We start from the raw sequence: 24,258 nt of genomic DNA on the forward strand, positions 1-24,258 counted from the left end.
CTTATTGTGACATTTTTTACTACCTTTTCTTTTATTTTTTTATTCATCTCACCTATGTAACAATAATTGTTAATAACTTTTATTTATAATAGTTTTCCTTCACATATCAATATTTATCAGTATGTGAAGAGGCACTTGTATTGTAAAATTCGGCTACCATGAATATCCCAATCTGTACTTGTCAAATATAATTCTTCCACCAGTTTGATTTGTGCTAGCACACTTGCACCTTTCCAAATTAACATTGAGGGATCCATATCACGAGGTGGAGGAAGTACATTGACTGGCAATAAGTGTTCATTGCCATTTTGTGCCTCTATACTATCCCAATATTTTTGCAATTCTTCTTTTATCATTGAGTCAACTTTCAGTTTCATCTCTTCTTCTTCTTCTTCTGCCTTTCCGGATTTAACAGTTGCTCTCATATCCTTTGCCTGTTTTAAAACTTTCTTATAAAAGTTTGGGAATGTAGTTAAACTTAACAGCCTTGGTCTCCATATATTAATGCGATCCGTTAAGATAAAATCTAACGCTGGGATATTTGATCCACCACCCACTACTAAAATGTTCGAGTAGAATGTTGACATTTTAGCGATATCCAACGGAATACTTGCATTTGTGATACTTTGAACAATAGCTTTTTCTAATGGAGTATAGTTTTTTCTCATATCAGGATTCATTGGGGCTTCGTTTTGAAAGTCTTCAATTTTCGTGGGTAAATCCAGTATTTTCGTGATTACATCGACATCATTATTGTTCCCACAATATAATGTCCCGTTTAAACAATCATTTTGTGAATATGATCTCCAGTCATTAACACACTCAGTAAATATATCTTTTGAGATAGGAAGTTGAGCTTGCAAGATTTTGTTCTTTTGTTCATTCATTTTGGTAGTGGAATGCAAAGTCGAAATTATTTCTGGATAAAAAATCGCTAGCGGAGCCAACATAACCTCATCGAATACTTTCAACTCGTATTTTTCTAGTGGTGCCTTTGGTACACGGTTGTTGAAATTATAGAGCTGAACTGTGACATTAGCATCTTGAAACGTGACAAAGTCTTTCTTCAGTTGTTCCGCCAATAACCATCCATGGGGTGACGTTATATCCCAATCTTTATATGGAAATGCACTTTGCATTAAAAAAATTGCAAATAATTTCGTTATATCATCGCCACCGTAGTTTAGATTCACTAAGCTGTTTTCTAATACAGTGCCTTCATCAATACATGCTATACTAGTTTGAGTAGCGCCAATATTAACTATACATGTCGAAGAGCTCAAACCAGCTCCATAGCATGTTGCAAGTGATTCCTGAATGATTGCGACAGCCTGGAATTGCATTTCAGTCAGTAAAGTCCTGATGAAAAGTTCAACATGACTTTTCTCGAATAAATCAGGTATGACGAGTACAACTTTATATTGGGAGAATTGTGATGGTGTCAGATTGAATTTTTCCATTGAAAATGCGTGTTCCAACAGTTTAATAACGTCGCTTAGTAGATCCTGCAAAGAAGCATAGTATGGTGAAGAGATATTGAAGGATCCTCCATTGTGGAATGGATACCTAATGACAAATTTTTCCAGTGAGCATTTGATGGCTTCGTCGCCGTAATAACGTTTGTCTCCATCTAATATCCAGTTTATTCTTTGCGGGTCACCCTTAGAATCTATTATTTGTGGTTTAGAGGCTTTATTATAACTTAAAACTTGTTCTCGGGAATTTGGCTGCATTTTTCTCTTGTAATACCTCATTCTATCTCTGAAACTTTGCTGAATCTCCAATTTTTCATTTTCGAATTTCTCTGACTGTTCTTTCGATATTTTAGGTGCCTTTGGACTTTTCTCTTTATCTGCAAGTTCACTTTTTGGTATAGCCGTACAACACGGTATTACGGTAGGAGTTTCATCTTTCGCAAATCCGATTTTCAAGAACTTTGAGCCTGGATGTATGACAATTGTTGTATTTGCATCACTCAAGTCAATGTCTTCATCAGGATTATTTATGATATCGTTAGCTTCCGTCTGACTATTTTTTAGGTCAGTTACATCAGGTGTGTTATTAACTGTTGACACTTGAGCATTATTTCTAATAGTTTTTCTTTCTCGTAGTGCAAACACCTGTTCATCTTTTTTGAGGTAATCAGATGAGTAATTTTTCTGATTGATCAATAAAACAGGTTGAAATAGGCCTGTTGGGGGCAAAGTATTGGCCTCAATTTTTTCGATACCGATCTGTTTTAATTTTCTAGCAAATTCCTCTGCAGCTTTGATACGACCCAACCTCCTCTTCTCTAAAAGATGCAGTGGGACTTTTTTGCCCGGAGGCGCTTTTGTAGGGTCCAGTTTCGCAAACTTGTTTACTCTATCCTGTGAAGAAGAGGGTGATCTTTTCCCATCCTCCATATCTCCATCATTGCCGTCAGTGTCTCCAGTTTCCGATACCGTATTAGGACGACTGATCGGCGTTGCGGTGCTGCTTCTCAGAATCTCACTTCCCTGATTGTCGCCATCATCATCATCGTCTTCGTCATCCTCGTCGTCGTCATCATCATCATCATCGCCACCGCCATCCTCCTCGTCTTCACTGTGACCAATCTGCTCATCTTCCTCGTCTTCCTCGTCGTCGTCTTCCTCCTCTAGTGGAATATCTATAGGATCTTCATACACTATACTAGATTCTCTTGTCTCCTGACTCATACCTGCGCCAAAATTGAGATCGATTGAGCCCTACAACCATTAATTGTCTTCTCTTTCATCTCAATTCTAGAGATTAGAAGCTTGGAATTTTTCTAAGTAAAGCCATATTGAAGAAAACGATGGGTTACCCGCAGAGTACCGTACAACACTACAACCCAAAATATCACAAGGTTCTTCAGCGCGGGTAGGCATTCGGCAGGGTTTGTGTCGGGTAACGACCTATCAACTCCATTCGTATACAGCATTTTTTTTGTAGCACCCATTCTGTTACCCGTCATGATACTTGTCCAATCTATCAGGCACTGGTTCGAAAATAGTGCTGCTAAATAACACTACCCGGACATCAAGTAAACGCGAAAGAGCTGAAATTAGAACATATGTTCAGGATATTACAACAGCGGCTAGCATATATGAAAAGTTAGAAAGATTATTCTCGTTCCTAGACCCTATATCTACTATCTTTAAATGAGCGAAGAAGAAGCGAATACGCTAATCAATGAACTGAACCGCAGCTTCGGAAGCCAGCATTCGATAGCCAGCATTCCCCCAGTGCTTAGATTGCGGCTCTAGTCAGAGTGGCACAACTACTGTGGAAGGGGAGCATTTGAAATGGATTATAAGGCAAAGCTTAGTGTCACTTCAGCATATGAGAAGAAAGAGGCCAGAGAATTGCCACTTGCTGACATTGCAAAAATGGTTTAGGGAGAGTATGTATACGCGAAATCTATGGAAGCATGTCGATTATGGGTCACTTCTTAGTGATAGAGCAAGCTCACAACAGTCACCTTCAGGACTATGTAGACGTCGGTGGCTTTGGATACAGCGGTGAAAATGTTTTGACAGCCATAGTGGCAGGTTTAATGAAGTACCAGATTGTTCAAAAAGCAGCAACGATTACTGCCAACAACGCTGCAAATGACACTTGTGCGCACTTCTATTTGACAAATATGAAAGTTTTAAAAGTGGAGGTCCATCGCTTTTTGAATGGCTGTCACCTCATTCGTTGCCGCAACCACGTTTTGAACAATTTATTCAAGACAACAGATAAACCTCTCAAGATTTACAAAAATATCGGTAGGGTACTCATCAATTTAACGAAGCTGGCTAAATTGCTTACAAAACTACCCTTTTATGAGCGTCACTCTTCGAAGAGGGTTGCCACTGATACCCGTCACAACAGGGGCACAATGGTTGTCCATTTGGAAGCAGTTTGATGCGTACTTGAAATATCGAGATCGATACCTGCGGTGGTTGGAGGTGCTGCAAAAGTCGTCTCAGTATGACAAAGTCGACGTAAAGGTACAGCGGTAGATCGAACTCGACGCTCATACTCAACATTTGCTTCAATATTTCGTAGAGATGATGTTCAATTTTCAGTTATCTCAACGATCATCTTCAAAATGTAGACTTCATTCGCCTTCCGAAGCCGGCTACCTTCTATTACATTATGAAACGGTTTTGCTGAATGTGTAGCTTAGCTGGACCGGAGCATATTGAACTAGCTTTGGAAGGTCATTTCGATTTTACACCTAGCGCAAGCCTATCAATAGCGGAAATAAGCAAGCTTCCCATAGTATGCCAAGGAGACCTACCGTGGGCGCGTTGACGTGGTTGGGCAGCGAAGAATGGGACTTTTACAAGAGAAAACTCAGATAACGATAGGATCTGTAGTTGATGCTTTGAAACGGGTGGTAATCCAGAAGCTCGATCTGTCCAAATTTATTTCGACCCGCGGTTCCCCTCTTTTGTTCTTAAGTCAGTACTTGTGGGGTTGAGAGGACATTCACTATTAGTGGAAGACAGATGCGTAAGGACAGCATTTATTGTTTTTTTTAGGTAGCGCCAACACGAAAAGAGCGATGCTGCTCAGAAATCGCTTTGCAACGTATGGTCGTCAAGACAAAGAGCTAGAATTGTGCCTCCGAGAATGACGACTTTTTGTTTGTTCTGTCAGACGTAGGTGAAGATGATCTGGATATGAGTTCGGATTACGCCTCCCTTGTCCAGTAACAATCTTGTCACACTACATAAGAGGGTATAGTAAAATATTCTCATCTAAGAATGACTGGTTTGGTTATACATACGATCTGGTGGACGTACCCGCTCAACTAATCAGGTTCGATGCCAACCACCCGCCGCGCCAGAAAACGTAACTACAGGACTACCTCTAAGCGTCGACTTCGTACACAATGACTATTAAGAGTACTCAGTGTGTAACTCGGACTGTACCGTTGGGCCGCTCTGCGAATATAAACATTTCAAAGCCGGGTAAAGTACATGTGTTACCCGAGTGATATCTTGACTCGTCTCTCTTTCTTTCCCCACTTTCAATCCATTTTTTACGATGGGTGGGACTTGAGAAAAACACCCGAAGTGTCTTCTCGGACACCTCGGACAGTTTCGGGGAACTTGGAATACTTTCGGACGAATTCGTAATCTTCTTGTAGGACCAAGCAGCTGACCGCCCAAACCACGAGAATCGGAAAATATCACCGTCTTCGAGGTCAGAATAGAAACAGGAAACAAGAACAAGAACCAGGAAACAAGAATCAGGAAACGAGAAACTGATAGCTTTATTATTAATCTTTTGATAATCCATCAACTTGTGATCAATTGTTGAATAGGTGCTTAGGTTTCCGATATCTGGATCAACTTCAATTGGCACGGCTGACTTGCTCGAGTAGTAAGTTTTGTTGATCTTTAAACTCGATACGAATTAACACGATATTCGTGCATTTCTGTATTTTTATTTCTGACATCTATTGAACTGGCGGTTAGGTTAGTATTTCCGGACAACTATATCAATCATGCTAAGAACATCAGCTGTTAGAGGGAGACCCCTATGTCGTTTATTCTCGCGTGAGGCCACCCCAAACGACAAGACTATTAAGAATTTATTGCTGAACAGGGATACAAAGGTCATCATCCAAGGATTCACAGGTAAGCAAGCAACTTTCCATGCAAAAATTTCGCAAGAATATGGCACCAATATCGTTGGAGGTACCAATCCAAAGAAGGCTGGTCAGACACATTTGGGCCAACCTGTTTTCGCGACGGTCAAGGATGCCATGAAGGAAACGGGTGCCACAGCTAGTGGAATCTTCGTTCCACCACCAATTGCAGCCTCTGCTATCAGGGAAGCGATCGAAGCTGAGGTTCCATTAGCTGTTTGCATCACGGAGGGGATCCCCCAGCACGATATGTTGTACGTCGCGGAAATGCTGAAATCACAAGACAAGACTAGATTGGTTGGACCAAATTGCCCAGGTATTATAAGTCCAGTAAATCGGGTTAGAATCGGTATCCAACCCACCAAGATCTTCCAACCAGGTAAAATCGGTATTGTATCTAAATCCGGAACTCTAACCTACGAGGCAGTTCAACAAACAACTCTAGCCGGCTTAGGCCAAACCATGGTTATTGGTATTGGTGGAGATGCTTTCCCTGGTACAGATTTTATTGACACTTTGAAATTGTTCATGGAAGATCCAACTACAGAAGGTATTATCATGCTAGGTGAAATTGGTGGTAAAGCAGAAATAGAAGCGGCTGAGTACTTGAAAGAATTCAATTTTTCAAGATCGAATCCATTACCTGTTGCGTCGTTTATTGCAGGTACTGTTGCCGGCCAAATGAAGGGCGTCAGAATGGGTCATTCTGGTGCCATCGTAGAAGGTTCAGGTACTGATGCTGAATCCAAAAAGAAAGCCCTAAGAGAAGTCGGTGTTGCAGTAGTTGAATCGCCTGGTCATCTTGGTAAAGCTTTACTGGACGAGTTTGCTAAGTTGAAATAAGCTAATTTATATTCTTCAGCCTAAGGGCACATTGCTTTTATATATACTATCATATATGTTATTAAATTTTCATAGTATATTGTTAAGCAGATCTGAATTGGGCCCCATTAACGGTTAACAGTAGCGAATGCAGAATCATCTCAACACCTATTAAAAAAAATTCAACCATGGAGTTTCCATTTATGACATGTGGAAAAATTACGAGCAGCTCATACGAAAAAATGCATGCACCGGGAATCGAACCCGGGTCTTACGCGTGGGAAGCGTAAATTCTACCACTAGACCATGCATGCTGCTATTTCTTTTTATTTGGAAGTGATACTAGCTCCATATGACTCGTTGAGATCACTTGGCTCACCATCAGCTTGTAAGCTAATTTATGACACTTTAATGTAGCCTTAAAATGAGATCTGTTGAAACATAGATTGTTGAAATATAAATCGAGATTGTAAGATATATGAAAGAGATGACTCATAAGAACCAGAAACACGACAATTGGTATATGCAACAAAAGAAATGAAGTCAGATGAAGCCCTAACCGAGTATCAACCGATTCTAGAGAGTTGTGAGCTGAATTTCTATCGCGAGACGCTCACAATTCAGGGATCTGACTATGGATGAATCTATGGCATGAAGTAAGAAATTACGAGCTTTGCATTAGATTCATGAAGAGTAGAAATATAGCTTCATGGCAACATGGCCTATGAACTGCTAGGTATGAAAATATTTTATTCATTATCCTGATTATGGCTCAGGTGCAGAATGTGAGGTATAAATACTGGCCTCTTTTCCAGATATCCAATCTCATTTCATTTGATTTTTATCCCATTCTATGATATAGGAAATCCAGGACCTATCTATCTCTATAAGTTAGAATCACAATACTGTCACCAATTTCTGAGCAAGCTAATATATCTCTGACTCCGAAGCTAGCTTGCTCTCACTTTAATTATAACATTTAATAGGAACTAGGTCTATATATAGTTGTATAGTTTATCAGTAAATACTTCAATGTTCATAACAATGCCTTCTTTGCAATCCACAAAACATTTATCAATTCCTGAAAACCGATTGCTGCTGCTTACCTTGCCAGATGCTATGCTTGTGTACCAATTTCCAACATCCCATTTCAGACCACGAGTCTCATAAATCTCTGTAGGCCCCCCCAGGGGCAAGAGACCACAACATCCAATACATTCATCTCGAAATTTCTTTGAGTACTCAATCAGTACTCCTCCGGGCGATATTAGAAAAATGAGATCTGTGGCACTCAAGTAACATAGATTGAATAGGCTCTCTTTAACTGATAATTGGTACAATTGAGTTATAGAATGAATCGTTTGGTCAAATCTTCCGTCTATAGCACCAATAGCCAGTAGCCTTATACTTTTGGGGATTATGATATTTGAATCTTTGAGCATGGCATCATATAGATCGTGAATTCCCGAATAAGCTTCAATTGTTTGTTGGTTAACTATTTTGTCTCTAAAGCTGCCTGAATAGATATGTAGCGCTATCAAGCACAAACATTTTGAAAAATCTGTTGAATATTGTGTCTCTTGTTTGATAAGCGGTACTCCTGATTTCTGGTAGTATTCCCCTACGTGAGGTTTTAAGGAATCAAAATCGCCGATTATGTAGTCAGGTAAATATTTTGATCTTGCATCCTCATTCTTTTCAAAAAGTTCGTAAAGACGGTTGGCACCACCATCAGCACAGACTCTTAATGGATATTTATTCCATAGTTTGAGGAATAAATTCGGTGTGCCAATTGCTTGATTCAGTATTAAGAGTGCTGCTTTTTCACTTTTAGGAGGATTTACATAATCTTCCAGATTTACCGTACGAGAATATTTTGACTGAGTCGCTGAAACATCTATCCTGTCTTCATTTTCTATACACCATTCAGCCATTCTGATACTTGTGTTCAGAGCTCCTGAAGTATTGCTGACTTTATTCAACATTAAAGTGACTTTTGTATACACGATTCATTTCGCTCGGGGCATGGCGGCCAAAAATTGATTCAAAGGTGATTTATGAACTTAAGTGCTCAAAAGTGATATTAAAGAATCAAACACAGATACTCATTCACATCTTTACCACCATGGATAAACATAAATATCGTTTAGAAATACAGCAGATGATGTTTGTCTCAGGGGAAACGAATGAGGCCCCCGTGGAGACTACGTCTTTGATTGAAGATATAGTGAGAGGACAAGTCATAGAAATACTACTACAGTCAACAAAGACAGCCCAGATGCGTAACAGTAAATCAATTTTACCAGAAGACGTAATATTTCTTATTAGACATGATAAGGCTAAGGTAAACCGTCTTAGAACGTATCTTTCATGGAAAGATTTGCGTAAAAATGCTAAAGATCAAGATGCAGCGGCAGCAGCAGGGTCAGGTTCAGGTCCTGGGGGAATCGAAGATGATGAAAAGAAGGCTGGTCCTGAAAAGGATGAGAAAGAAGGGGGTAATGTCATGAAAGTAAAGAAATCTCAGATCAAACTACCTTGGGAGTTGCAATTCATGTTCAATGAACAACCCCTGGAAAAAAACGAGGACGACGATGAGCTGGACGAAGATGAAAGGGAAGCAAATATGGCAACTCTAAAAAGGTTGAAAACTGCTGATGATCGTACTAGAAATATGACTAAAGAGGAATATGTCCATTGGTCTGACTGTCGACAAGCAAGTTTTACATTTAGAAAAGCTAAAAGATTCAAGGAATGGTCAGGAATATCTCAGCTTACAGACAGTAAACCACACGACGATGTGATTGATATTCTAGGTTTCCTGACATTCGAAATTGTTTGCTCTTTAACCGAAACTGCCTTAAGAATTAAAAAACAAGGACAAATACTACAGCTTCAAAAAAACAAGTCTCAAAAATCTGCTCCTGACTTGAAATTGGAGATTACTAATATACATAGGAAAAAGAGACTTTTTGATGGTCCTGATAATGTAGCGAACCCACTTAAACGGAAACATGTGGAAGAGGCGTGGAGAATACTTCAAACCATAGATATGAAGCACAGAGCATTGACGAATTTTAGAGGTGGTAAATTAAACTCAAGACCAGTTATTATGTAGTTATGCTTTATGTATTTGTATGTGGTTTCTAGAATCTTACCACAATAAATGTATTAATGTCAATTGTCTATCACAAGTTTCGGATTTCCTTTGAACCATATTGGCTTCATTGCCCCATGTGCTAGCAACTTATACACAAGTTCATCATACTGGTCCTTTGCAACTCCTTTGGAAGCGTCCAGAAATACTTGCTTATTTTTTTCTTTAGATAGAGCATCCGACTTGGCTATTTCATATGCAAATGGATACACTTGCTCCTTGATATTTTTGCTTACTGAAACAGCAAAGTCATGCTTGATGTTCTCTTCTGTCGAAGTCTGGGCATATTTTCCATCAAAACTATCTAGAATTTCTTGATATTTTTTGGAATTTCTCGTTCGTCTTGCTTGTACTTCCGTACCTTGTTGTTGGAAATCAATTCTAGTGCTCAAGTAAGATATAGCTGCTCTGCAAATATTATTAAAACTTTTTTGTGTGTTAAGATGACGAACCTCAAATAATGGATATATTTTTTTGAGTGTTGAGTTGATTTCTTTAGCAATATTAAGTTCAAAGGGCAACATTCGATGGTTGATTTTGTTCAGAAGATGCAGTCTATAATCTATCAAATAATCGTTTCGAAGCTTCTCTTGGTCTTCGCTAAAGTTATTATATTTTGCGACTACTTGTGGTGACATCAAGGTTAAATCATCGTGCTGGGCTATTGATGACATCCATTCAGTTTTGGTGAGAAGGATATTACATGAGGAGATGCTATCAGCATATAATGCTGCTTTGTTCAGATCGCCCGGATCGAAATCCCTTTTTTCGTCACTTTGAGCAGAAAAGCCTCCCGGGAAAGTGCATATAAATTGCAGTTCCATCAGGCATTTTCTTATGTCATTGTTATTGGAATTCACAAGTAGTTCCAATATGGGTACACTGATATCGAGTCCAAGCCTTTGGCAATATCGCTGTAAAAATCTGATAACAGTTTGGCTTGATACCTTTTTCGCATGGAAAAGTGCACCTTCATCGGCTGCTAATCGAACGATACTATAGGGAATGTAGTTAAGATCGCGACACAGCAATAATATTGGTCGCCTGCTGCCTAAAAGCACTCTTTCAACGGCTTGCCAAAAAAATTTGTCATGTTCTTTGAAAAGAACATCAACGTCATCGAATAATATGACTCCCTTGGCACCCTTGCCTTTAACATAATGAGAAGTTGAGAACTCTTTCAAGCTGTCAAATATGTTTTTCTTGGATCTGTTCGAAGACGTATCAATTTCGTAAACATGCCCTCCGAGCTGTTTCATTATAACCTCAATCAGTGTATTCTTGCCAATACCTTCTCCGAATAGAATCATGATAGGTACAAACTCTCTAATCCCAGTGGCGTCTTCATCCGTTTCATCGTTCACTATGAAATCATCTAGAGGCGTTTTATCCTCTACTCTCTGCCTCTTTAAAAGTTTATGCCTTGTGGTTGGTCTTTTTAGCTTCATAAAAGCTTGAGAGATCCATGCAGAGACGTTACTCTTAAGTGATTTATCCAAAAGAACATCATTGATTGATTTCGGTTTCATAAGACGTGTCCATAGGGAGGCATGTTTTTCGTTATTTGTGGATATTTTTGTGAACATTTTATTGTGTTGTTTGTTTTCCTTTGCAGTCAGCAGTTCATACTCAAAAGATTCAAAGTTTGAGGTCGATTGGTCTGTTAGATTTCTTTTTTTGCAAGATATGTGCAACTTTCTGTATTTAATATTGTCATTATCAGGTTCTATCAACTGTTTAGACGGGAATGGCGCTTCGATAGATGTGGGTTTTGAGCACGTTTTGCGTTTCTTCTTACTTATTCCATCACGATCAAGGGTGCGAGTAACTGTAGCAGAATTTAATTCAATTGGCTTCGAAGGGGCTTGCTTTAGGTCTTTGAACAAGTCCTTTAACCTTGTTGTTTTGAAATTTGCGGGATATGAAACTTTACTTGGCATCTGCTTCGAACTGCTTTTTTCATAAAATTCGACATTATCAACAAATACTCCATCTTGGCTGGTTTCTTCAATATCTGATGAGATAATAACAGTATTGTCTAAGTCGTCAATCGGTTCCACCTTCCTTTTATTTTTTCTACTCATTAGAAAATCTTGTACTGATTGTGGCTCCTTTTCAGCCAGCGTTTGAGAACTCGTTTTCTTTACTGGTGGCAGTATATCTTCTGATATTACCATTGAGCTTGCGTCTATATCTTCGTCCTGTAAACCAGAGTTGTCACTATGTAACTCATCTCCTGATATTAGCGGCTCGTCTGGATTGACGATAAGTCGTTCCAGCTTTTTTTTCTTCGAGTTACCATCCAAAAGTTCCGTTAGAGAAACGGCATGACTCATGGCGTCAAAGGGGCTGCTATCTTTCCCCAGTTCTTCAATTTAGAACATTTCAATTCATTTTTATCCTTGTGCAAATTGAAGTACGCGTAATACTGATACACGCGACTAGCGAGCGCACAAGTGAAATTCTGCAATAGAAAAAAAAAATCCAATTTAAACGCGACTACTTTACAAAAATTAAATATATGAAAACCCAAAGTTCATTAATAACGTTCCTTTAATCTTGAAGCAACGGTACGCAGGTTACCATAGACCTTACCTGGAGGAGAACCCAAAATTAAACTGACCACAGCTTCTCTGGCCATTCTAATATGCGTGAATCCACCCAAAATATGAATCTTTGTATCGGCAAGCACTATTCTGGTTCTTGTGGCATTTTCAATTGCAAACTTTGTCTTCCCGTCTTTACCTGCAATACGACCAATTGCTCTTGAAAGATGATCACCCGTCAGCGTTTTCACATCCTTGACCTCAAAAGTCTCAATATACAGATCATCCAGTCTGAGCAATGCAATTGAGTCATCCAAGTCAAACCCTAATGTGAAAGCTTTGATGAAATCTGCACCCTTTTGCAAAGCTCCAGGATCCGTTGTGTGTTTGGGATTCGTCCTTAGTTCAACCGATCTGGTTTTCAAATTCATCCTCACTTGAAGTTTTAGATGATCAACCAGGGGTGGATATATTTTTGTCCAGTTGTTTCTCAGTGGCGTCATTCTATGTGGTGGGACAGGCACTTTTCTGCCTTCCAGCTTGACTTTAGATTCGTTCGAATCCTTAGCTGATGCAAACCTAGGTTTGCCCTCTTCGTCAAGCACAACGCCCGCTTTTTCGGAAACCTCCTTATCATTCGAGGACCTCGCCGTAACCTCTACAGCTTCATCCTGCCCTACAAGAACCTCATCGTCGTCCTCGTCATCGATATGCTCTGTATTATCAATTCCAATGATTCTACTGGAACCCCCAGCTATTTTGCCAACAGAAACTGGTTCATTATCCATTTTCAAAGCAGTTGGTGCAACCATCACTTGAGCTGACACTGTAACTCTATATGCCGATCCTCTAGGTACTCCACGACCTCCAGAAAAGCCCTATATAAGACACCTAAAGGTAATAGGTGATGAGATGAGCTGAAAATTTTTTCAGATTTATTCTATTGATTTAAACGGGAAAAAGTGAAAAAATCTGATGTCCATCGTCACGTGAAATCTCAAAATAGCATCCTAAGCAAGTTCAAGAGTTATATCAAGCCTTTTGAGGTTGCAATCCCTTACAACTGCCATTTATGATCTAGTGAGTCTACCTTATGTGGTGGCAGACGGGTTTGCGACATTTGCCTATGCTGCTTTTGTGCTTTCTAGGCCCTTATAAAGGTTTTATCTTTTGACACAATCAGGGAATACCAAATTATGAACGACGGAGAAAAAACAGAAACCCCATATTAAAGAGGGTTGCTGGTCAGAGTAGCTTTCCAACACGTCTCTTGATCCGTTTTTGGGATTGTTCGTGACATGCAAAGGTTACTGTGGCAAGGTCTTGCCAAAACGGTGCGAACTTCAGCAGTTCGGTGTAGTACTAATGGGAGTTTTACAGGTCACCGATTTGCGCTGAATAGATCACGCTGGAGGGATACTGCTATGTTACTTAACTACCGCACATTTCATGAGGGGGCAAGTTTACAGACTAAGAGAGGAAAGAATCCCGAAAACGTTTTTTCCAATAGCACTGATTATTTGCATATACAAAATATTCTTCTGCAGAAGAACCAAGCGAGAATGGACAAGAAGAAGCTGTTATCCGAGGCTAGTAACTTTTATGAAAGATTCAGAGTTAACACAAAATGGCTGCTCATCCGAGGAGACAGACCATTCTCTGCTACTGAAATAGGCACGATGTTTTCGTGGCTACTGATATCGCAAATACTTTGGATCATCTTGGGAACAACAACGTTCATTTCTATTTTATTATTAATTTTGAATACTGTTTTTGCCAAGGAAATGGTGGGGAAGTGTGTGGGGAAATTATTGAATACTTTCTTGGATGATGTCGATGTCAGTTTTAAAGATGCTCTGGTACCCGAGTGGAAAAAGGGATGTATACGATTCAATCAAGTTCAGCTCAAAACATGTGCCGGTGATCTAAAAAATGAAATATATGATGATGATGATGATGATGATGATGATGATGATGATGATGATGATGATGAAGCAAGCAGCTCTGTCAAACCGACCCTGACTTTTGACCTTAAGTTTCATCAGATCGAACTAACACTTTCACTCAAGAAGTGGATGTTCGGCCATGGGCTTATCAAAGACATATCAGTTTTTGGAATGAGCGGTAACGCTACCATTAATTATAGCTATACTGCCGATTCACCAGAAAATACAAAATTATTTGTTGATTGGTTTTCAAACAAAGAGTACCATTTGGGGAGAGTACAAATAAATGACTCCTGCATCAAGGTTTACGACAAACAACTCGGAATGCATTATAGGGTATCTATATATAATATGCTGATGCCACAGTTGAGATTTGGATATATGCTCACGGATTTCTTTAATTCTGCAGTCGTGACAGGATCCATAAACCATTCGCTTTTCACAATCCATAAGAGACAACACAAGCTTGCTTATTTGGACGATTTAGAGCAAGATTTAACGCCTTGGAAGAGAATTACAAGGTTAAGGCTTGATTCAATCAATGCCAAAGATATGGGTCTAACAAAGAGCAATACTTTCAACTGGATAGAAGATGGCAATTTGGAAATAGTAGCAGATATCATGCTTCCTCATGAAGAAGACGGTGTAAAACAAAATGAGGATACGAACAAATATGTGGTTTTGGATTTGAAGTTCAAATTCAAAGATCTAAAAGCTGCGTTTCCAGATGTTGCACCACGCCTGTCTACAGGTGAAACAATAATATCTTTGAACGAATTGAAACCACTCATTACCTACATTAATACTCAAAACAGTCTCTTTCGATCAGTGATGAATATAGAAAATGCAAGTTCTGCGTGGAATTATCCTTACACCTCAATAACAAAACCGAAGTCGTACCCCAATGTCACCATTATCCCATCAAGTGTTCAATGGCCAGAGGACGAAGACGGATCTACTGCTATGAATCAAGAAATCATTAAGTTTCATGATCAGCCAGTCAACACTAACAACGAGATCGTTCTTCGATGTAGAATTGTGAAAAATGTTCAAGAATTGAAAAACATGGTAATGTTTCAGGAAACTGGAATTTACGATACATTAAGCATGGAGCTTTATGTTGATTTGATACGAATGGTGGAGGAATGGGAATATAAAAAAAAAAGTGATTGGATGAAATTGTGGGGCACCACCATTGCTTCGCAACTTTTATTATTTGGATTCGGTGCCATGGTTTAGTTCGCATTAACCTTCACTTAACGAAACGATATGAAATGAATGCATTACGACTTGGGCTCATTAAAATGCCTTTCGCTTGTTATATACTCTTTATTTTTTGTATTAATCGAGGACACTTTGTGTCTTCAAAATTCTCGATCCTATCATGCTCTTTTCTTAGTATCTTTTTTGATCTTAATTATAGGCAAATATGTTTGGTCTCTTTGGCTGTTTTTTAATTTACCGCCTGAAGGTTCAACTTCGGCGCCAATCCCTGCATAATCGGGCCTGGAAACATTCGGTAGGTGTAGTTTCTTCTGATGTGGTTCTTTAAATGCTCGTGCTTCGTCATCATCATATCTCCCATCCCATCCCATACCTCTTAATAGAGCATCACCGAATTCTTCAACGGGGACATTTTCGTATTCTTCCTCTTGCGTCATTTCTGGCGCTAATCCAAGCAGCTCCATCTCTCGCCGTTGCAACTGCTCTTCAGAATTTTTGATTATACTTCTGCTGTTGCTGGTATCGTCTTTAGTAGCACTAGTGCAATTTTTAGTGAGCCCAAACTTCAGCTCTTCATTATGCGTTTCAGTATCATCAGACCTTGACAAGGAATATCGCAGACTACCCTCAGGCTTGATTGTTAATTTAGGCTGTTCTTCTATTTCCTTCTCTACAAACTCGTCTACATGCGTCAATTTGGTGATATTGCTCTGCTTACCAACATTTTGAATACCAAACACGTTTGCACTCTGTGTTGAGCCTTTTTTCTTGACCCTCAACGACTTTTTACCTTTACTTTTTAGGTTTATCGAAAATCCACTCATCGCTTACTTTAAATTATTACCTTTAAAAGCAGTGGCATTGTGCTTTCGCTGCAATGATACTTTAGCTCATTCATTGTCTCTTGGTATCTGTTCGGCATATGAGCCCGCATATAAACATAAAAAGACTCTACACTTTTGGAAAACATCAACTTTTCAAAAAGTAGTTATAATGAAGCTCAGAAGATGTTGTTACGATGCCGATTGAGACCCTTGGTGATCAATCACAAGTGCCCATGTTTGTCTGTTATAAGACTTGCGAGTTATAGATCGTTTTCTAAAACTACACTTGTATTGGAGGCGTCGGATCCGAAAGGTGCAAGATCAACTACAAAGGAGCACCAAAAGAGTTTAGGCAACATTGCTGAGCCATATTGGAGAGCGTTCACCTCACGAATGCAACAGTATAAATCCGCGGTGGCCCGAATAAAGCACCAGTTTTCCATTCACGCCAAGAAAGCACAAGATTCAATTCGTGAAGCCAACCAAAAATTGGCAGAACAGGAGAGGAATAGAATGGACACACGCTTGAATTATGATAAGGACATCGAAACCAGCAGAAGGATTGTGGATCTGCCCTCGCAAAGAGAGGTCCATCGACGTCAATGGTCCAGAAAATTAGAATTTTACTTGGACTCGTTACAGGAGACTGTTCTGACGGCTACGAAAGCTCTAAACGACGTCACAGGATATACTAGTATTCAAAAGCTTAGAAAAAGCATTGATCTCATGGAGCACAATCTAGAACAGAACAGAACCTATCTCAAATCGTTGAAAGCAAGGTATGCCACTGCGATTGAACAGCGTACCGAATCCCAAAGGGAGCTCAACGAATTACTTCAAAGGAAAAGTTCATGGTCGCCTGCAGATCTCGAAAGGTTCACTAAGCTGTACAAGGACGATGCCATGAATTTGAAAAGAGAACGAGACCTGAAGGAAGAAGTCAGAATAAAGGACTCTGAGCAAGAGGAACTTATCAATGACTTGTACCATGCCATTCTTACCCGCTATCACGAGGAGCAGATATGGTCCGACAAAATTAGAAGAACTTCAACATGGGGTACGTTCATTCTGATGGGTGTCAATATTGTGCTCTTCCTCGTGTTTCAATTACTACTAGAGCCATGGAAAAGGCGGAGATTGACGAAATCCTTTGAAGATAAAGTTAAAAGAGCACTGGATCAATATTCAATTGAACAAACTCAGAAATTTGAGGAGTTGTCAAGTAATTTGAAGGAATCAGGGAACTTGGAGCAGTCAAAAACGAAAGAGAAGGATTCAGAACGAACTGTTACATTTGAAGAAAACGCTTCATTAGAAAACTCTTCACATCATTCAGAGGTGCTGCCAGGTGTAAAGGTTACTACACATCACTTTCCTGCCGAAGATATGTCATTCAGTAGAATCTATCATTGGCTAGTCAATTTCGCAACGAAATTGAAACCCTCCACGGTCCTACGGCTTGATTCCGTATTTAGCTTGTCCAGCATAGAGCTTTACCTCTATTCAGCATTACTACTATTTCTTGGTGCCCTATCAGGATCAATTTTATAGTCCCATAGAACGTTATAAATCTTGTAAATACCAAACTATGTGAGTATTCCTCTATTACATTCATTTTGTATTGTCGCGTATACAGTGATGTATTTTTCAAATAATAAGGTCTTGAAGGATCGGTGGCAAATTGCTAGGTGGACAGATAAAAGTAAGCATTTACAATCTTACATCCACGAGTATCGGGGGAGTGATTGAGTCTACAATTACCAGTTGTTTGTGAGCTTACAGGTTAGACTCACGGGTTAGATCAGTTTTGCAATGGAAGAGCTCGGAATTCAAAGTGCAGGAGAGACCCTTGTAGAAGAAAAAAATTCAATCAAGTCTTATGGCGCCCTTATCTCACAGTTAAGTAATAATAATGTCAGTAATACCAATAACACTAGTTCCGATATATATTTGAAGTTGAAAAGACTCGAGAAGGAGTATGAACTGCTTACTTTGCAAGGCGAATATATTAAGGATGAGCAACGTCATTTGAAGCGTGAGTTATTGAGAGCCCAAGAGGAGGTTAAAAGGATCCAAAGTGTACCACTAGTGATTGGGCAGTTTCTGGAGCCTATTGACCAGAACACAGGTATCGTGTCGAGTACGACGGGTATGAGTTATGTGGTGAGAATACTTTCCACCTTAGACCGTGAATTGTTGAAACCATCCATGTCAGTGGCACTTCACCGCCATTCGAACGCATTAGTTGATATTCTACCACCAGATTCCGATTCTAGCATCTCCATTATGGGGCAAAACGAGAAGCCTGATGTCACATATGCGGACGTTGGTGGTCTCGATATGCAAAAGCAAGAAATTAGGGAGGCAGTTGAGTTACCTCTTACTCAAGCAGACTTATACCAGCAGATTGGTATCGATCCGCCAAGAGGTGTTTTATTATATGGTCCACCAGGTACAGGTAAAACAATGCTTGTAAAAGCAGTTGCAAATAGTACGAAAGCATCTTTCATCAGGGTTAATGGTTCTGAATTTGTACACAAATACCTGGGAGAAGGTCCCAGAATGGTAAGAGACGTTTTCAGATTAGCAAGGGAGAATTCACCCTCCATAATCTTCATCGACGAAGTCGACTCCATTGCTACTAAACGTTTCGATGCTCAGACTGGTTCCGATAGGGAAGTTCAACGTATTTTGATCGAGCTGTTAACTCAGATGGACGGTTTTGACCAGTCGACGAACGTAAAAGTTATCATGGCCACCAATAGAGCTGATACACTAGACCCAGCATTATTAAGACCAGGTAGATTGGATAGAAAAATAGAATTTCCATCACTACGTGATAGGCGTGAACGTCGTCTAATCTTTGGTACAATTGCAGCAAAGATGTCGCTAGCGCCAGAAGCCGATTTAGATTCATTAATTATAAGAAACGATTCTTTATCAGGTGCGGTGATCGCTGCTATTATGCAGGAAGCGGGCCTAAGGGCTGTAAGGAAAAACAGATATGTCATTCTGCAAAGTGATCTGGAAGAAGCATATGCCTCCCAAGTGAAAACGGATAGCGATGTCGATAAGTTCGATTTCTACAAATAATCAAAGGAATGAAAACCTATGGTAACTTAAAGTACATAATCAAAAGTATAGAGGTCATTTTTTATTTTAAAGAATCCAAACAGGCGCGCAAGTATTTGGAAACAAGTTCGCATTGAGTTATTTACTAGGACGAGACATTATAGGAAGCGAGTCCGAGAGCCAGACTACTCGGATTCGAGAAATCTATATGATCTAAATCCAGATGGAGCTTCCATTCGGCGAGCCTCTCTAATCTGAAATTTGTAGTATCTTGCATTGAATTGAGAAGTACTCTCATAGAGTTTGGGGCTATCAAGGTGACAGATGCGCCAGCATTCTCAAAGTGGATCAGTGACTTGATAAGAAGCTCTAAATTTGAACCTCGTAAGTCAATAACATGATTGTTCACAACATGAAATGGAATTTCATCTATTGATTCTACACCATTTACAGTATTCATTGCTGAAACGGTCAAATTTTTATTCCTGTACATCCAGGCTGGGGGTGAGTACGTTTTCCACCAGATATGAACATTTATAGGACTTTCATTCTTATGAAAATCATTTATAGCTCTGAGAATTCCCCCTTGATGAAGAACGCCCATTATAAGCCCCGCAATGAGATTGAATAAAAACCATGCTCTAAATATGTATTCCCATTTCAACCTCTTGAAAGGTGACCTTGGTATAAAACAGGAAAACAATAGAGGAGCTAATGGTGTAAGAAATCGAAGTTCTTGATGTTTGAATAAGGATAAGAAAGTCATTCCAGATAATACAGAAAGCGCAGCCTGGTTTTCGCAGACTTTTGAGAAAGAGCGGAATGCATTAGGGAGCAAAATAATTCCAGGACCGACTATCTGGGGCAGATTGACGAACATGTGGGTTATTCTAGGATGAATACCATGAAGTGCGAGATTAGATTCATCCAGGTTGTAAAGGAGATTATTAATCGGAGCCACCACATATGATGAACTCTGGTAGATTGCTGTATCAAAACATACAAAAGTGACAGAACAGGTTATTATCGAAATAATTAGCACAAAAAAAGAACGCCATTGGCCGCAATAGAAGCGTAGAAACAGTGATACGAAAGGTAACAGAATAAACCCCGCAAATGTTATCCGATTGAAAGTTCCTAAAGTTATGAGAGTCCCCAGTAAAAAAGATTTTTTATATTGATTTTCATGTTCTCCTGATTTCCGTTCAACAAACTTGGTGAATAATGCGAGCACCGCCAACAACAGAATAGTTTCGATGGAATTGGAGAACGAGTGACTCTGATACGACCATGTAATATAAGAGGATATCACAAATAGCTCAGCTGCGCTCCTGTTTCCGTGCTTCACATTTATCGCTTTCAGAGCAAAGTGACATACTATCGTGTAAACCAAGTAGTTCTGAATCCTAATAATTCTCAAAATTGTCAAAGGCTGCTCGATAAGATGCCATTTCAAAAGAGGCCGTAAACCACAAAGTAAAGGACCATAGAATATATACAACGGAATAAAACTTCGAGCGGCATGCTTGCTTTCAAATTCCCAAGGAACGAACCCTTTATAATTGTAAAATTTGTCACATAAGATCTCTAGGCTCTGGAAATGCTCATCCGGATGCAAATACGAGGGTTGTACCGCAAACCATAACCCAATTGAAAAGAGTATGAAACGATTAGATATCGATGTCATATGTTATTCGCTCGTAACATCACTGCCTTTACAATTTGGTTCCTTCAACTTGTGATGGGGGGGATCCTTAATGTTCTTCATATTACCCTCATCTCTTTGAGACTGTGCAAAAAAATTTTTTCAGAATTTGTAACGATCGGTATTTGAACAAAAAAAAGAAGGAAGTAGCATATGAAAGATCGGAAAAGAGCGATCGTGATAGCATTCCCTCATCAATTGATTGTAGCTCACGGAGGCTGGGGGGATTAGTGGCTGAGTTTTCGACGAGTACAATGAATGAACAGGACGAGCGAGAAATTCTGCAATGTATTGAGCATACTATGGTTGCTGATGCTAAGGTAATCAAACTCGCTGAGCAACAATTGTTTGAATTTCAAAAGCAATCAGGTTTTGCGACATTCCTGTTGAGAGTAGTGTCTAATACTGATATTCCACTAAACATACGTCTGTCTTCGGCAATATATTTGAAGAATAAAATCCAAAGGTCATGGAATGCTATTAAGCGGGAAGACGGGATTAAAGCGGATGAACAGCAAATTATTAAAGAAAATTTGATTCAAGCATTGGTTAGTAACTCCCAGAACAATCACCTGAGACCACATCTGACCGAATCCATTCGACGTATTCTCAATACCAACTGTGAGTGGGATTTAACAAGCGCAATAGTGGAGCTTCTCTCAAGTGGCAAACAAGACTATGTATATTCAGGTCTACTTATACTGTTTGAGGTCTGTATTGTTCATAGATGGGATATGTCAGATAGTCGTCAAACGATTGATGACGTTATATCATTAGTTTTGCCTATCGTTGAAGGAATTGCCTCGCAATTAGTTTCTCAAAATGACTACAGGTCAAATGAGTTACTGTATTTAATTTTGAAATGTTTCAAATATGCGTGTCTGAACAACTTTCCACAGTACTTTAACAATACGGATAAACTAAGTGCGTGGATCCAAATGCATCTTTTTCTTTGCTCAAAACCATTGCCTGCCGAAGTTTTACAATTAGATCCAGCCGATAGATCTTTAGATAAAAGGGTGAAGGTAAACAAATGGGCATTTGGCAACTTGAATAGATTTATTCACAAGTTTTCCCGACCAACAAAATCTATCTCGGAAGAATTTGTTTCTTACGTTTTAGCAAACTTGATTCCTTCCATATTGGAGGATTATTTCAAGATCATCCAGAGTTGGTCAGATCAGTCCCTCTGGTTGAGCCAAGCTTCTTTGCATTTTTTGATACAGTTTTTGGAGAAGTGCATGGTGATGGACCAGATATATCCTTTACTAGAGCCTCACTTAGGTACAATTTTGGAAAGCGTTATTTTTCCCTGTCTGTGTGCCAGTTCGCAAAGTGTTGAATTGCTTGAAGACGATCCAGAAGAATATACGAGGCGTTATTTTGATATGAATAAAGAAGGATCAACAGCAGATGTCGCATCTTCAGATTTTATATTTGTTGTTGGGCACAAGCGCGATTCCCAGCTAAGTAAAATCCTTCCATTTGTCAACAACATCTTTTTGAGCTACTCAACAAATGAAAATGATATCTATTGCGCTTATAAACAAGAAGGTGCAATGAGAATCATTTCAACTTTATTCGCATTTATAGATCCTTCGGCCGATCTAGAAGGTATCTTTTCCCATTATATTATTTCCTTCTTAACCCAAACAAAATATCCATTTCTAACTGCAAGGGCTCTTGAAACTATTGCCATTTATGGCAATCCTTTTGAAGATATGGGGACTTTATCAAAATTATTTGAATTGACATACACACATTTTCTGAATAGTAATATCCTGCCTATTCAAATCGAAGCAGCGGATGCTCTTAAAACTTTGGTTGTTTCTAATCCTAACATACACAGCCATATCTCTTCACAAGTTCCTGGTATTATGGAAAAACTGCTCAAGCTTTCAAAAGAGTTTCAAATAGATATAATATCCGAAGTTATGGAGGTATTTGTGGAGCGATTTTCTGACGAACTAACTGCGTTTGGAGAAGACTTGGCAGATAATCTAGTCGACCAGTTTTTGACTCTAGGGAGATCCATGGTCGAGTCTTCGGGAGGTACCTATTCAACTGGTGATCAAGATCAAGAAATCCAGGTTAGTGCTTTATTACAAACTATGACTACCATGGTGATGTCCATGACCAAAGTTCCATTGATAGATAAATTTTTACCTGTTGTCAAATTCACCATTGTGAATGCACAAATCACATTCTTAAGCGAGCTTGTAGATTTGATGGACTCCTTGGCATTGTCCTCTCAGACTTTGTACAATCAATTCACTCCAGCTGTTTGGGAAATGTTCCACGACGTTCTTGATTCATTCCAAACATATGCAATGGATTATTTTGAAACATACTTGGTTTTTTTTCAAACTGTTGTAACCCATGGATTTCCAAAGGACCAAACATTTTTACAGCCCTTCTTGGAAATTCTAAGCGTCAAGATGGAAAGTGAAATAGATTATGATGTTGAAGGTGTTTTGGATATTCTGGTTCTTTACGCTTTATCTATGAGAGACACCCCGTTATTCGATAGGGCTCTAAAAGCATCGTCTAATGATGAATTGGAGATAGATGACGCTCGAATTGTGAAAACATTTTTGGCCAACCTGTTCGTTAAACCAATTGAAACGCTTCAAACGTGTGAAAATGAAGGGGCCACGTTATCCATGTTGACGAAGTGGTTTTCGTGCAAATTTTCAAGTGTTTTCGCTATAAAGTTGCAAATACTAGCTATAATAGCTCTGTTCAAGTTGCCAGAGTTACCTAGCTGCGTAAAAGGTTTCACTAATCAGTTTTCTGATAAGTTGATTACGCTAACAGAGCAATTGCCCGAAGCTATAAGGAAAAGAGACGCGATATCCAAGGGCGATGATTTCATTCAAGAAGCTCTTGAAGTAGGTCCAAATGGAGAGGATGATGAATATTTCGATGAATATGAGGACGATCTAAATGAAACCGTGTTGGATCAAATCAATGCATTCCAGGAAATCCATAATTTCTTCTCTCAGCTTCAAGCTCAGAATCCAAGCAAGTACCAGCAGATCGTGGGTTCACTAACGGACGTAAAGAGACATTCATTGAATGTAATTCTTGAATTTGTGTCGCAAAACTGAACCAGAATCATGCGGGCCGTGATGGGCTGCTTTTGTACATCGGTACTACAGAATTTGGCCCTTCACAAACTTGAGGCTGAGTCACGCGCATAAGTATAAATACATACATTAATACAACATCACAGACTACCAGTGGTGTATTCATTGGAAAATACCATTTTTCGTACTACACATAATATGGCTCTGAAAGCAACCGTAATGA

At 39.3% G+C, this 24,258-nt stretch overlaps 13 protein-coding genes and 1 non-coding gene across 14 annotated transcripts; 7 read left to right on the plus strand and 7 right to left on the minus strand.

Moving 5' to 3' along the window:
- Positions 1 to 116: 116 nt before the first annotated feature.
- Positions 117 to 2,699, minus strand: ARP8 (Arp8p; the record flags this gene model as incomplete). Its single annotated transcript, XM_037288565.1, has 1 exon — positions 117 to 2,699. One exon carries the CDS (start codon positions 2,697 to 2,699, stop codon positions 117 to 119), a length of 2,583 nt encoding a protein of 860 aa, XP_037144460.1.
- A 734-nt stretch (positions 2,700 to 3,433) lies between these two features.
- On the plus strand, positions 3,434 to 3,913 carry HG535_0D04410 (uncharacterized protein; the record flags this gene model as incomplete). Its single annotated transcript, XM_037288566.1, has 1 exon — positions 3,434 to 3,913. The coding sequence occupies one exon, from the start codon at positions 3,434 to 3,436 to the stop codon at positions 3,911 to 3,913; it is 480 nt and encodes a 159-aa protein (XP_037144461.1).
- A 1,593-nt stretch (positions 3,914 to 5,506) lies between these two features.
- LSC1 (succinate--CoA ligase (GDP-forming) subunit alpha) lies at positions 5,507 to 6,493 on the plus strand (the record flags this gene model as incomplete). Its single annotated transcript, XM_037288567.1, has 1 exon — positions 5,507 to 6,493. The coding sequence occupies one exon, from the start codon at positions 5,507 to 5,509 to the stop codon at positions 6,491 to 6,493; it is 987 nt and encodes a 328-aa protein (XP_037144462.1).
- Positions 6,494 to 6,715: 222 nt separating this feature from the next.
- HG535_0Dtrna6G lies at positions 6,716 to 6,786 on the minus strand. Its single transcript has one exon. It is a non-coding gene; the product is annotated as a tRNA-Gly (tRNA).
- A 681-nt stretch (positions 6,787 to 7,467) lies between these two features.
- Positions 7,468 to 8,457, minus strand: THI80 (thiamine diphosphokinase; the record flags this gene model as incomplete). The annotated part of the gene is made up of 1 exon (XM_037288568.1): positions 7,468 to 8,457. One exon carries the CDS (start codon positions 8,455 to 8,457, stop codon positions 7,468 to 7,470), a length of 990 nt encoding a protein of 329 aa, XP_037144463.1.
- Positions 8,458 to 8,597: 140 nt separating this feature from the next.
- On the plus strand, positions 8,598 to 9,590 carry SPT3 (transcriptional regulator SPT3; the record flags this gene model as incomplete). Its single annotated transcript, XM_037288569.1, has 1 exon — positions 8,598 to 9,590. One exon carries the CDS (start codon positions 8,598 to 8,600, stop codon positions 9,588 to 9,590), a length of 993 nt encoding a protein of 330 aa, XP_037144464.1.
- A 59-nt stretch (positions 9,591 to 9,649) lies between these two features.
- ELG1 (Elg1p) lies at positions 9,650 to 11,965 on the minus strand (the record flags this gene model as incomplete). Its single annotated transcript, XM_037288570.1, has 1 exon — positions 9,650 to 11,965. One exon carries the CDS (start codon positions 11,963 to 11,965, stop codon positions 9,650 to 9,652), a length of 2,316 nt encoding a protein of 771 aa, XP_037144465.1.
- A 203-nt stretch (positions 11,966 to 12,168) lies between these two features.
- Positions 12,169 to 12,987, minus strand: PNO1 (Pno1p; the record flags this gene model as incomplete). Its single annotated transcript, XM_037288571.1, has 1 exon — positions 12,169 to 12,987. The coding sequence occupies one exon, from the start codon at positions 12,985 to 12,987 to the stop codon at positions 12,169 to 12,171; it is 819 nt and encodes a 272-aa protein (XP_037144466.1).
- A 486-nt stretch (positions 12,988 to 13,473) lies between these two features.
- Positions 13,474 to 15,360, plus strand: MDM32 (Mdm32p; the record flags this gene model as incomplete). The annotated part of the gene is made up of 1 exon (XM_037288572.1): positions 13,474 to 15,360. The coding sequence occupies one exon, from the start codon at positions 13,474 to 13,476 to the stop codon at positions 15,358 to 15,360; it is 1,887 nt and encodes a 628-aa protein (XP_037144467.1).
- A 143-nt stretch (positions 15,361 to 15,503) lies between these two features.
- Positions 15,504 to 16,169, minus strand: SPP2 (spliceosome ATPase-activating subunit SPP2; the record flags this gene model as incomplete). Its single annotated transcript, XM_037288573.1, has 1 exon — positions 15,504 to 16,169. One exon carries the CDS (start codon positions 16,167 to 16,169, stop codon positions 15,504 to 15,506), a length of 666 nt encoding a protein of 221 aa, XP_037144468.1.
- A 183-nt stretch (positions 16,170 to 16,352) lies between these two features.
- On the plus strand, positions 16,353 to 17,720 carry SHE9 (She9p; the record flags this gene model as incomplete). Its single annotated transcript, XM_037288574.1, has 1 exon — positions 16,353 to 17,720. One exon carries the CDS (start codon positions 16,353 to 16,355, stop codon positions 17,718 to 17,720), a length of 1,368 nt encoding a protein of 455 aa, XP_037144469.1.
- A 261-nt stretch (positions 17,721 to 17,981) lies between these two features.
- Positions 17,982 to 19,262, plus strand: RPT3 (proteasome regulatory particle base subunit RPT3; the record flags this gene model as incomplete). The annotated part of the gene is made up of 1 exon (XM_037288575.1): positions 17,982 to 19,262. One exon carries the CDS (start codon positions 17,982 to 17,984, stop codon positions 19,260 to 19,262), a length of 1,281 nt encoding a protein of 426 aa, XP_037144470.1.
- Positions 19,263 to 19,386: 124 nt separating this feature from the next.
- SMP3 (glycosylphosphatidylinositol-alpha 1,2 mannosyltransferase) lies at positions 19,387 to 20,928 on the minus strand (the record flags this gene model as incomplete). The annotated part of the gene is made up of 1 exon (XM_037288576.1): positions 19,387 to 20,928. One exon carries the CDS (start codon positions 20,926 to 20,928, stop codon positions 19,387 to 19,389), a length of 1,542 nt encoding a protein of 513 aa, XP_037144471.1.
- A 272-nt stretch (positions 20,929 to 21,200) lies between these two features.
- On the plus strand, positions 21,201 to 24,056 carry SXM1 (Sxm1p; the record flags this gene model as incomplete). The annotated part of the gene is made up of 1 exon (XM_037288577.1): positions 21,201 to 24,056. The coding sequence occupies one exon, from the start codon at positions 21,201 to 21,203 to the stop codon at positions 24,054 to 24,056; it is 2,856 nt and encodes a 951-aa protein (XP_037144472.1).
- Positions 24,057 to 24,258: the final 202 nt, after the last annotated feature.

The sequence above is a fragment of the Zygotorulaspora mrakii genome, chromosome 4 (genome assembly GCF_013402915.1).
Source record: "Zygotorulaspora mrakii chromosome 4, complete sequence".
Taxonomy (NCBI): Eukaryota; Fungi; Ascomycota; class Saccharomycetes; order Saccharomycetales; family Saccharomycetaceae; genus Zygotorulaspora; species Zygotorulaspora mrakii.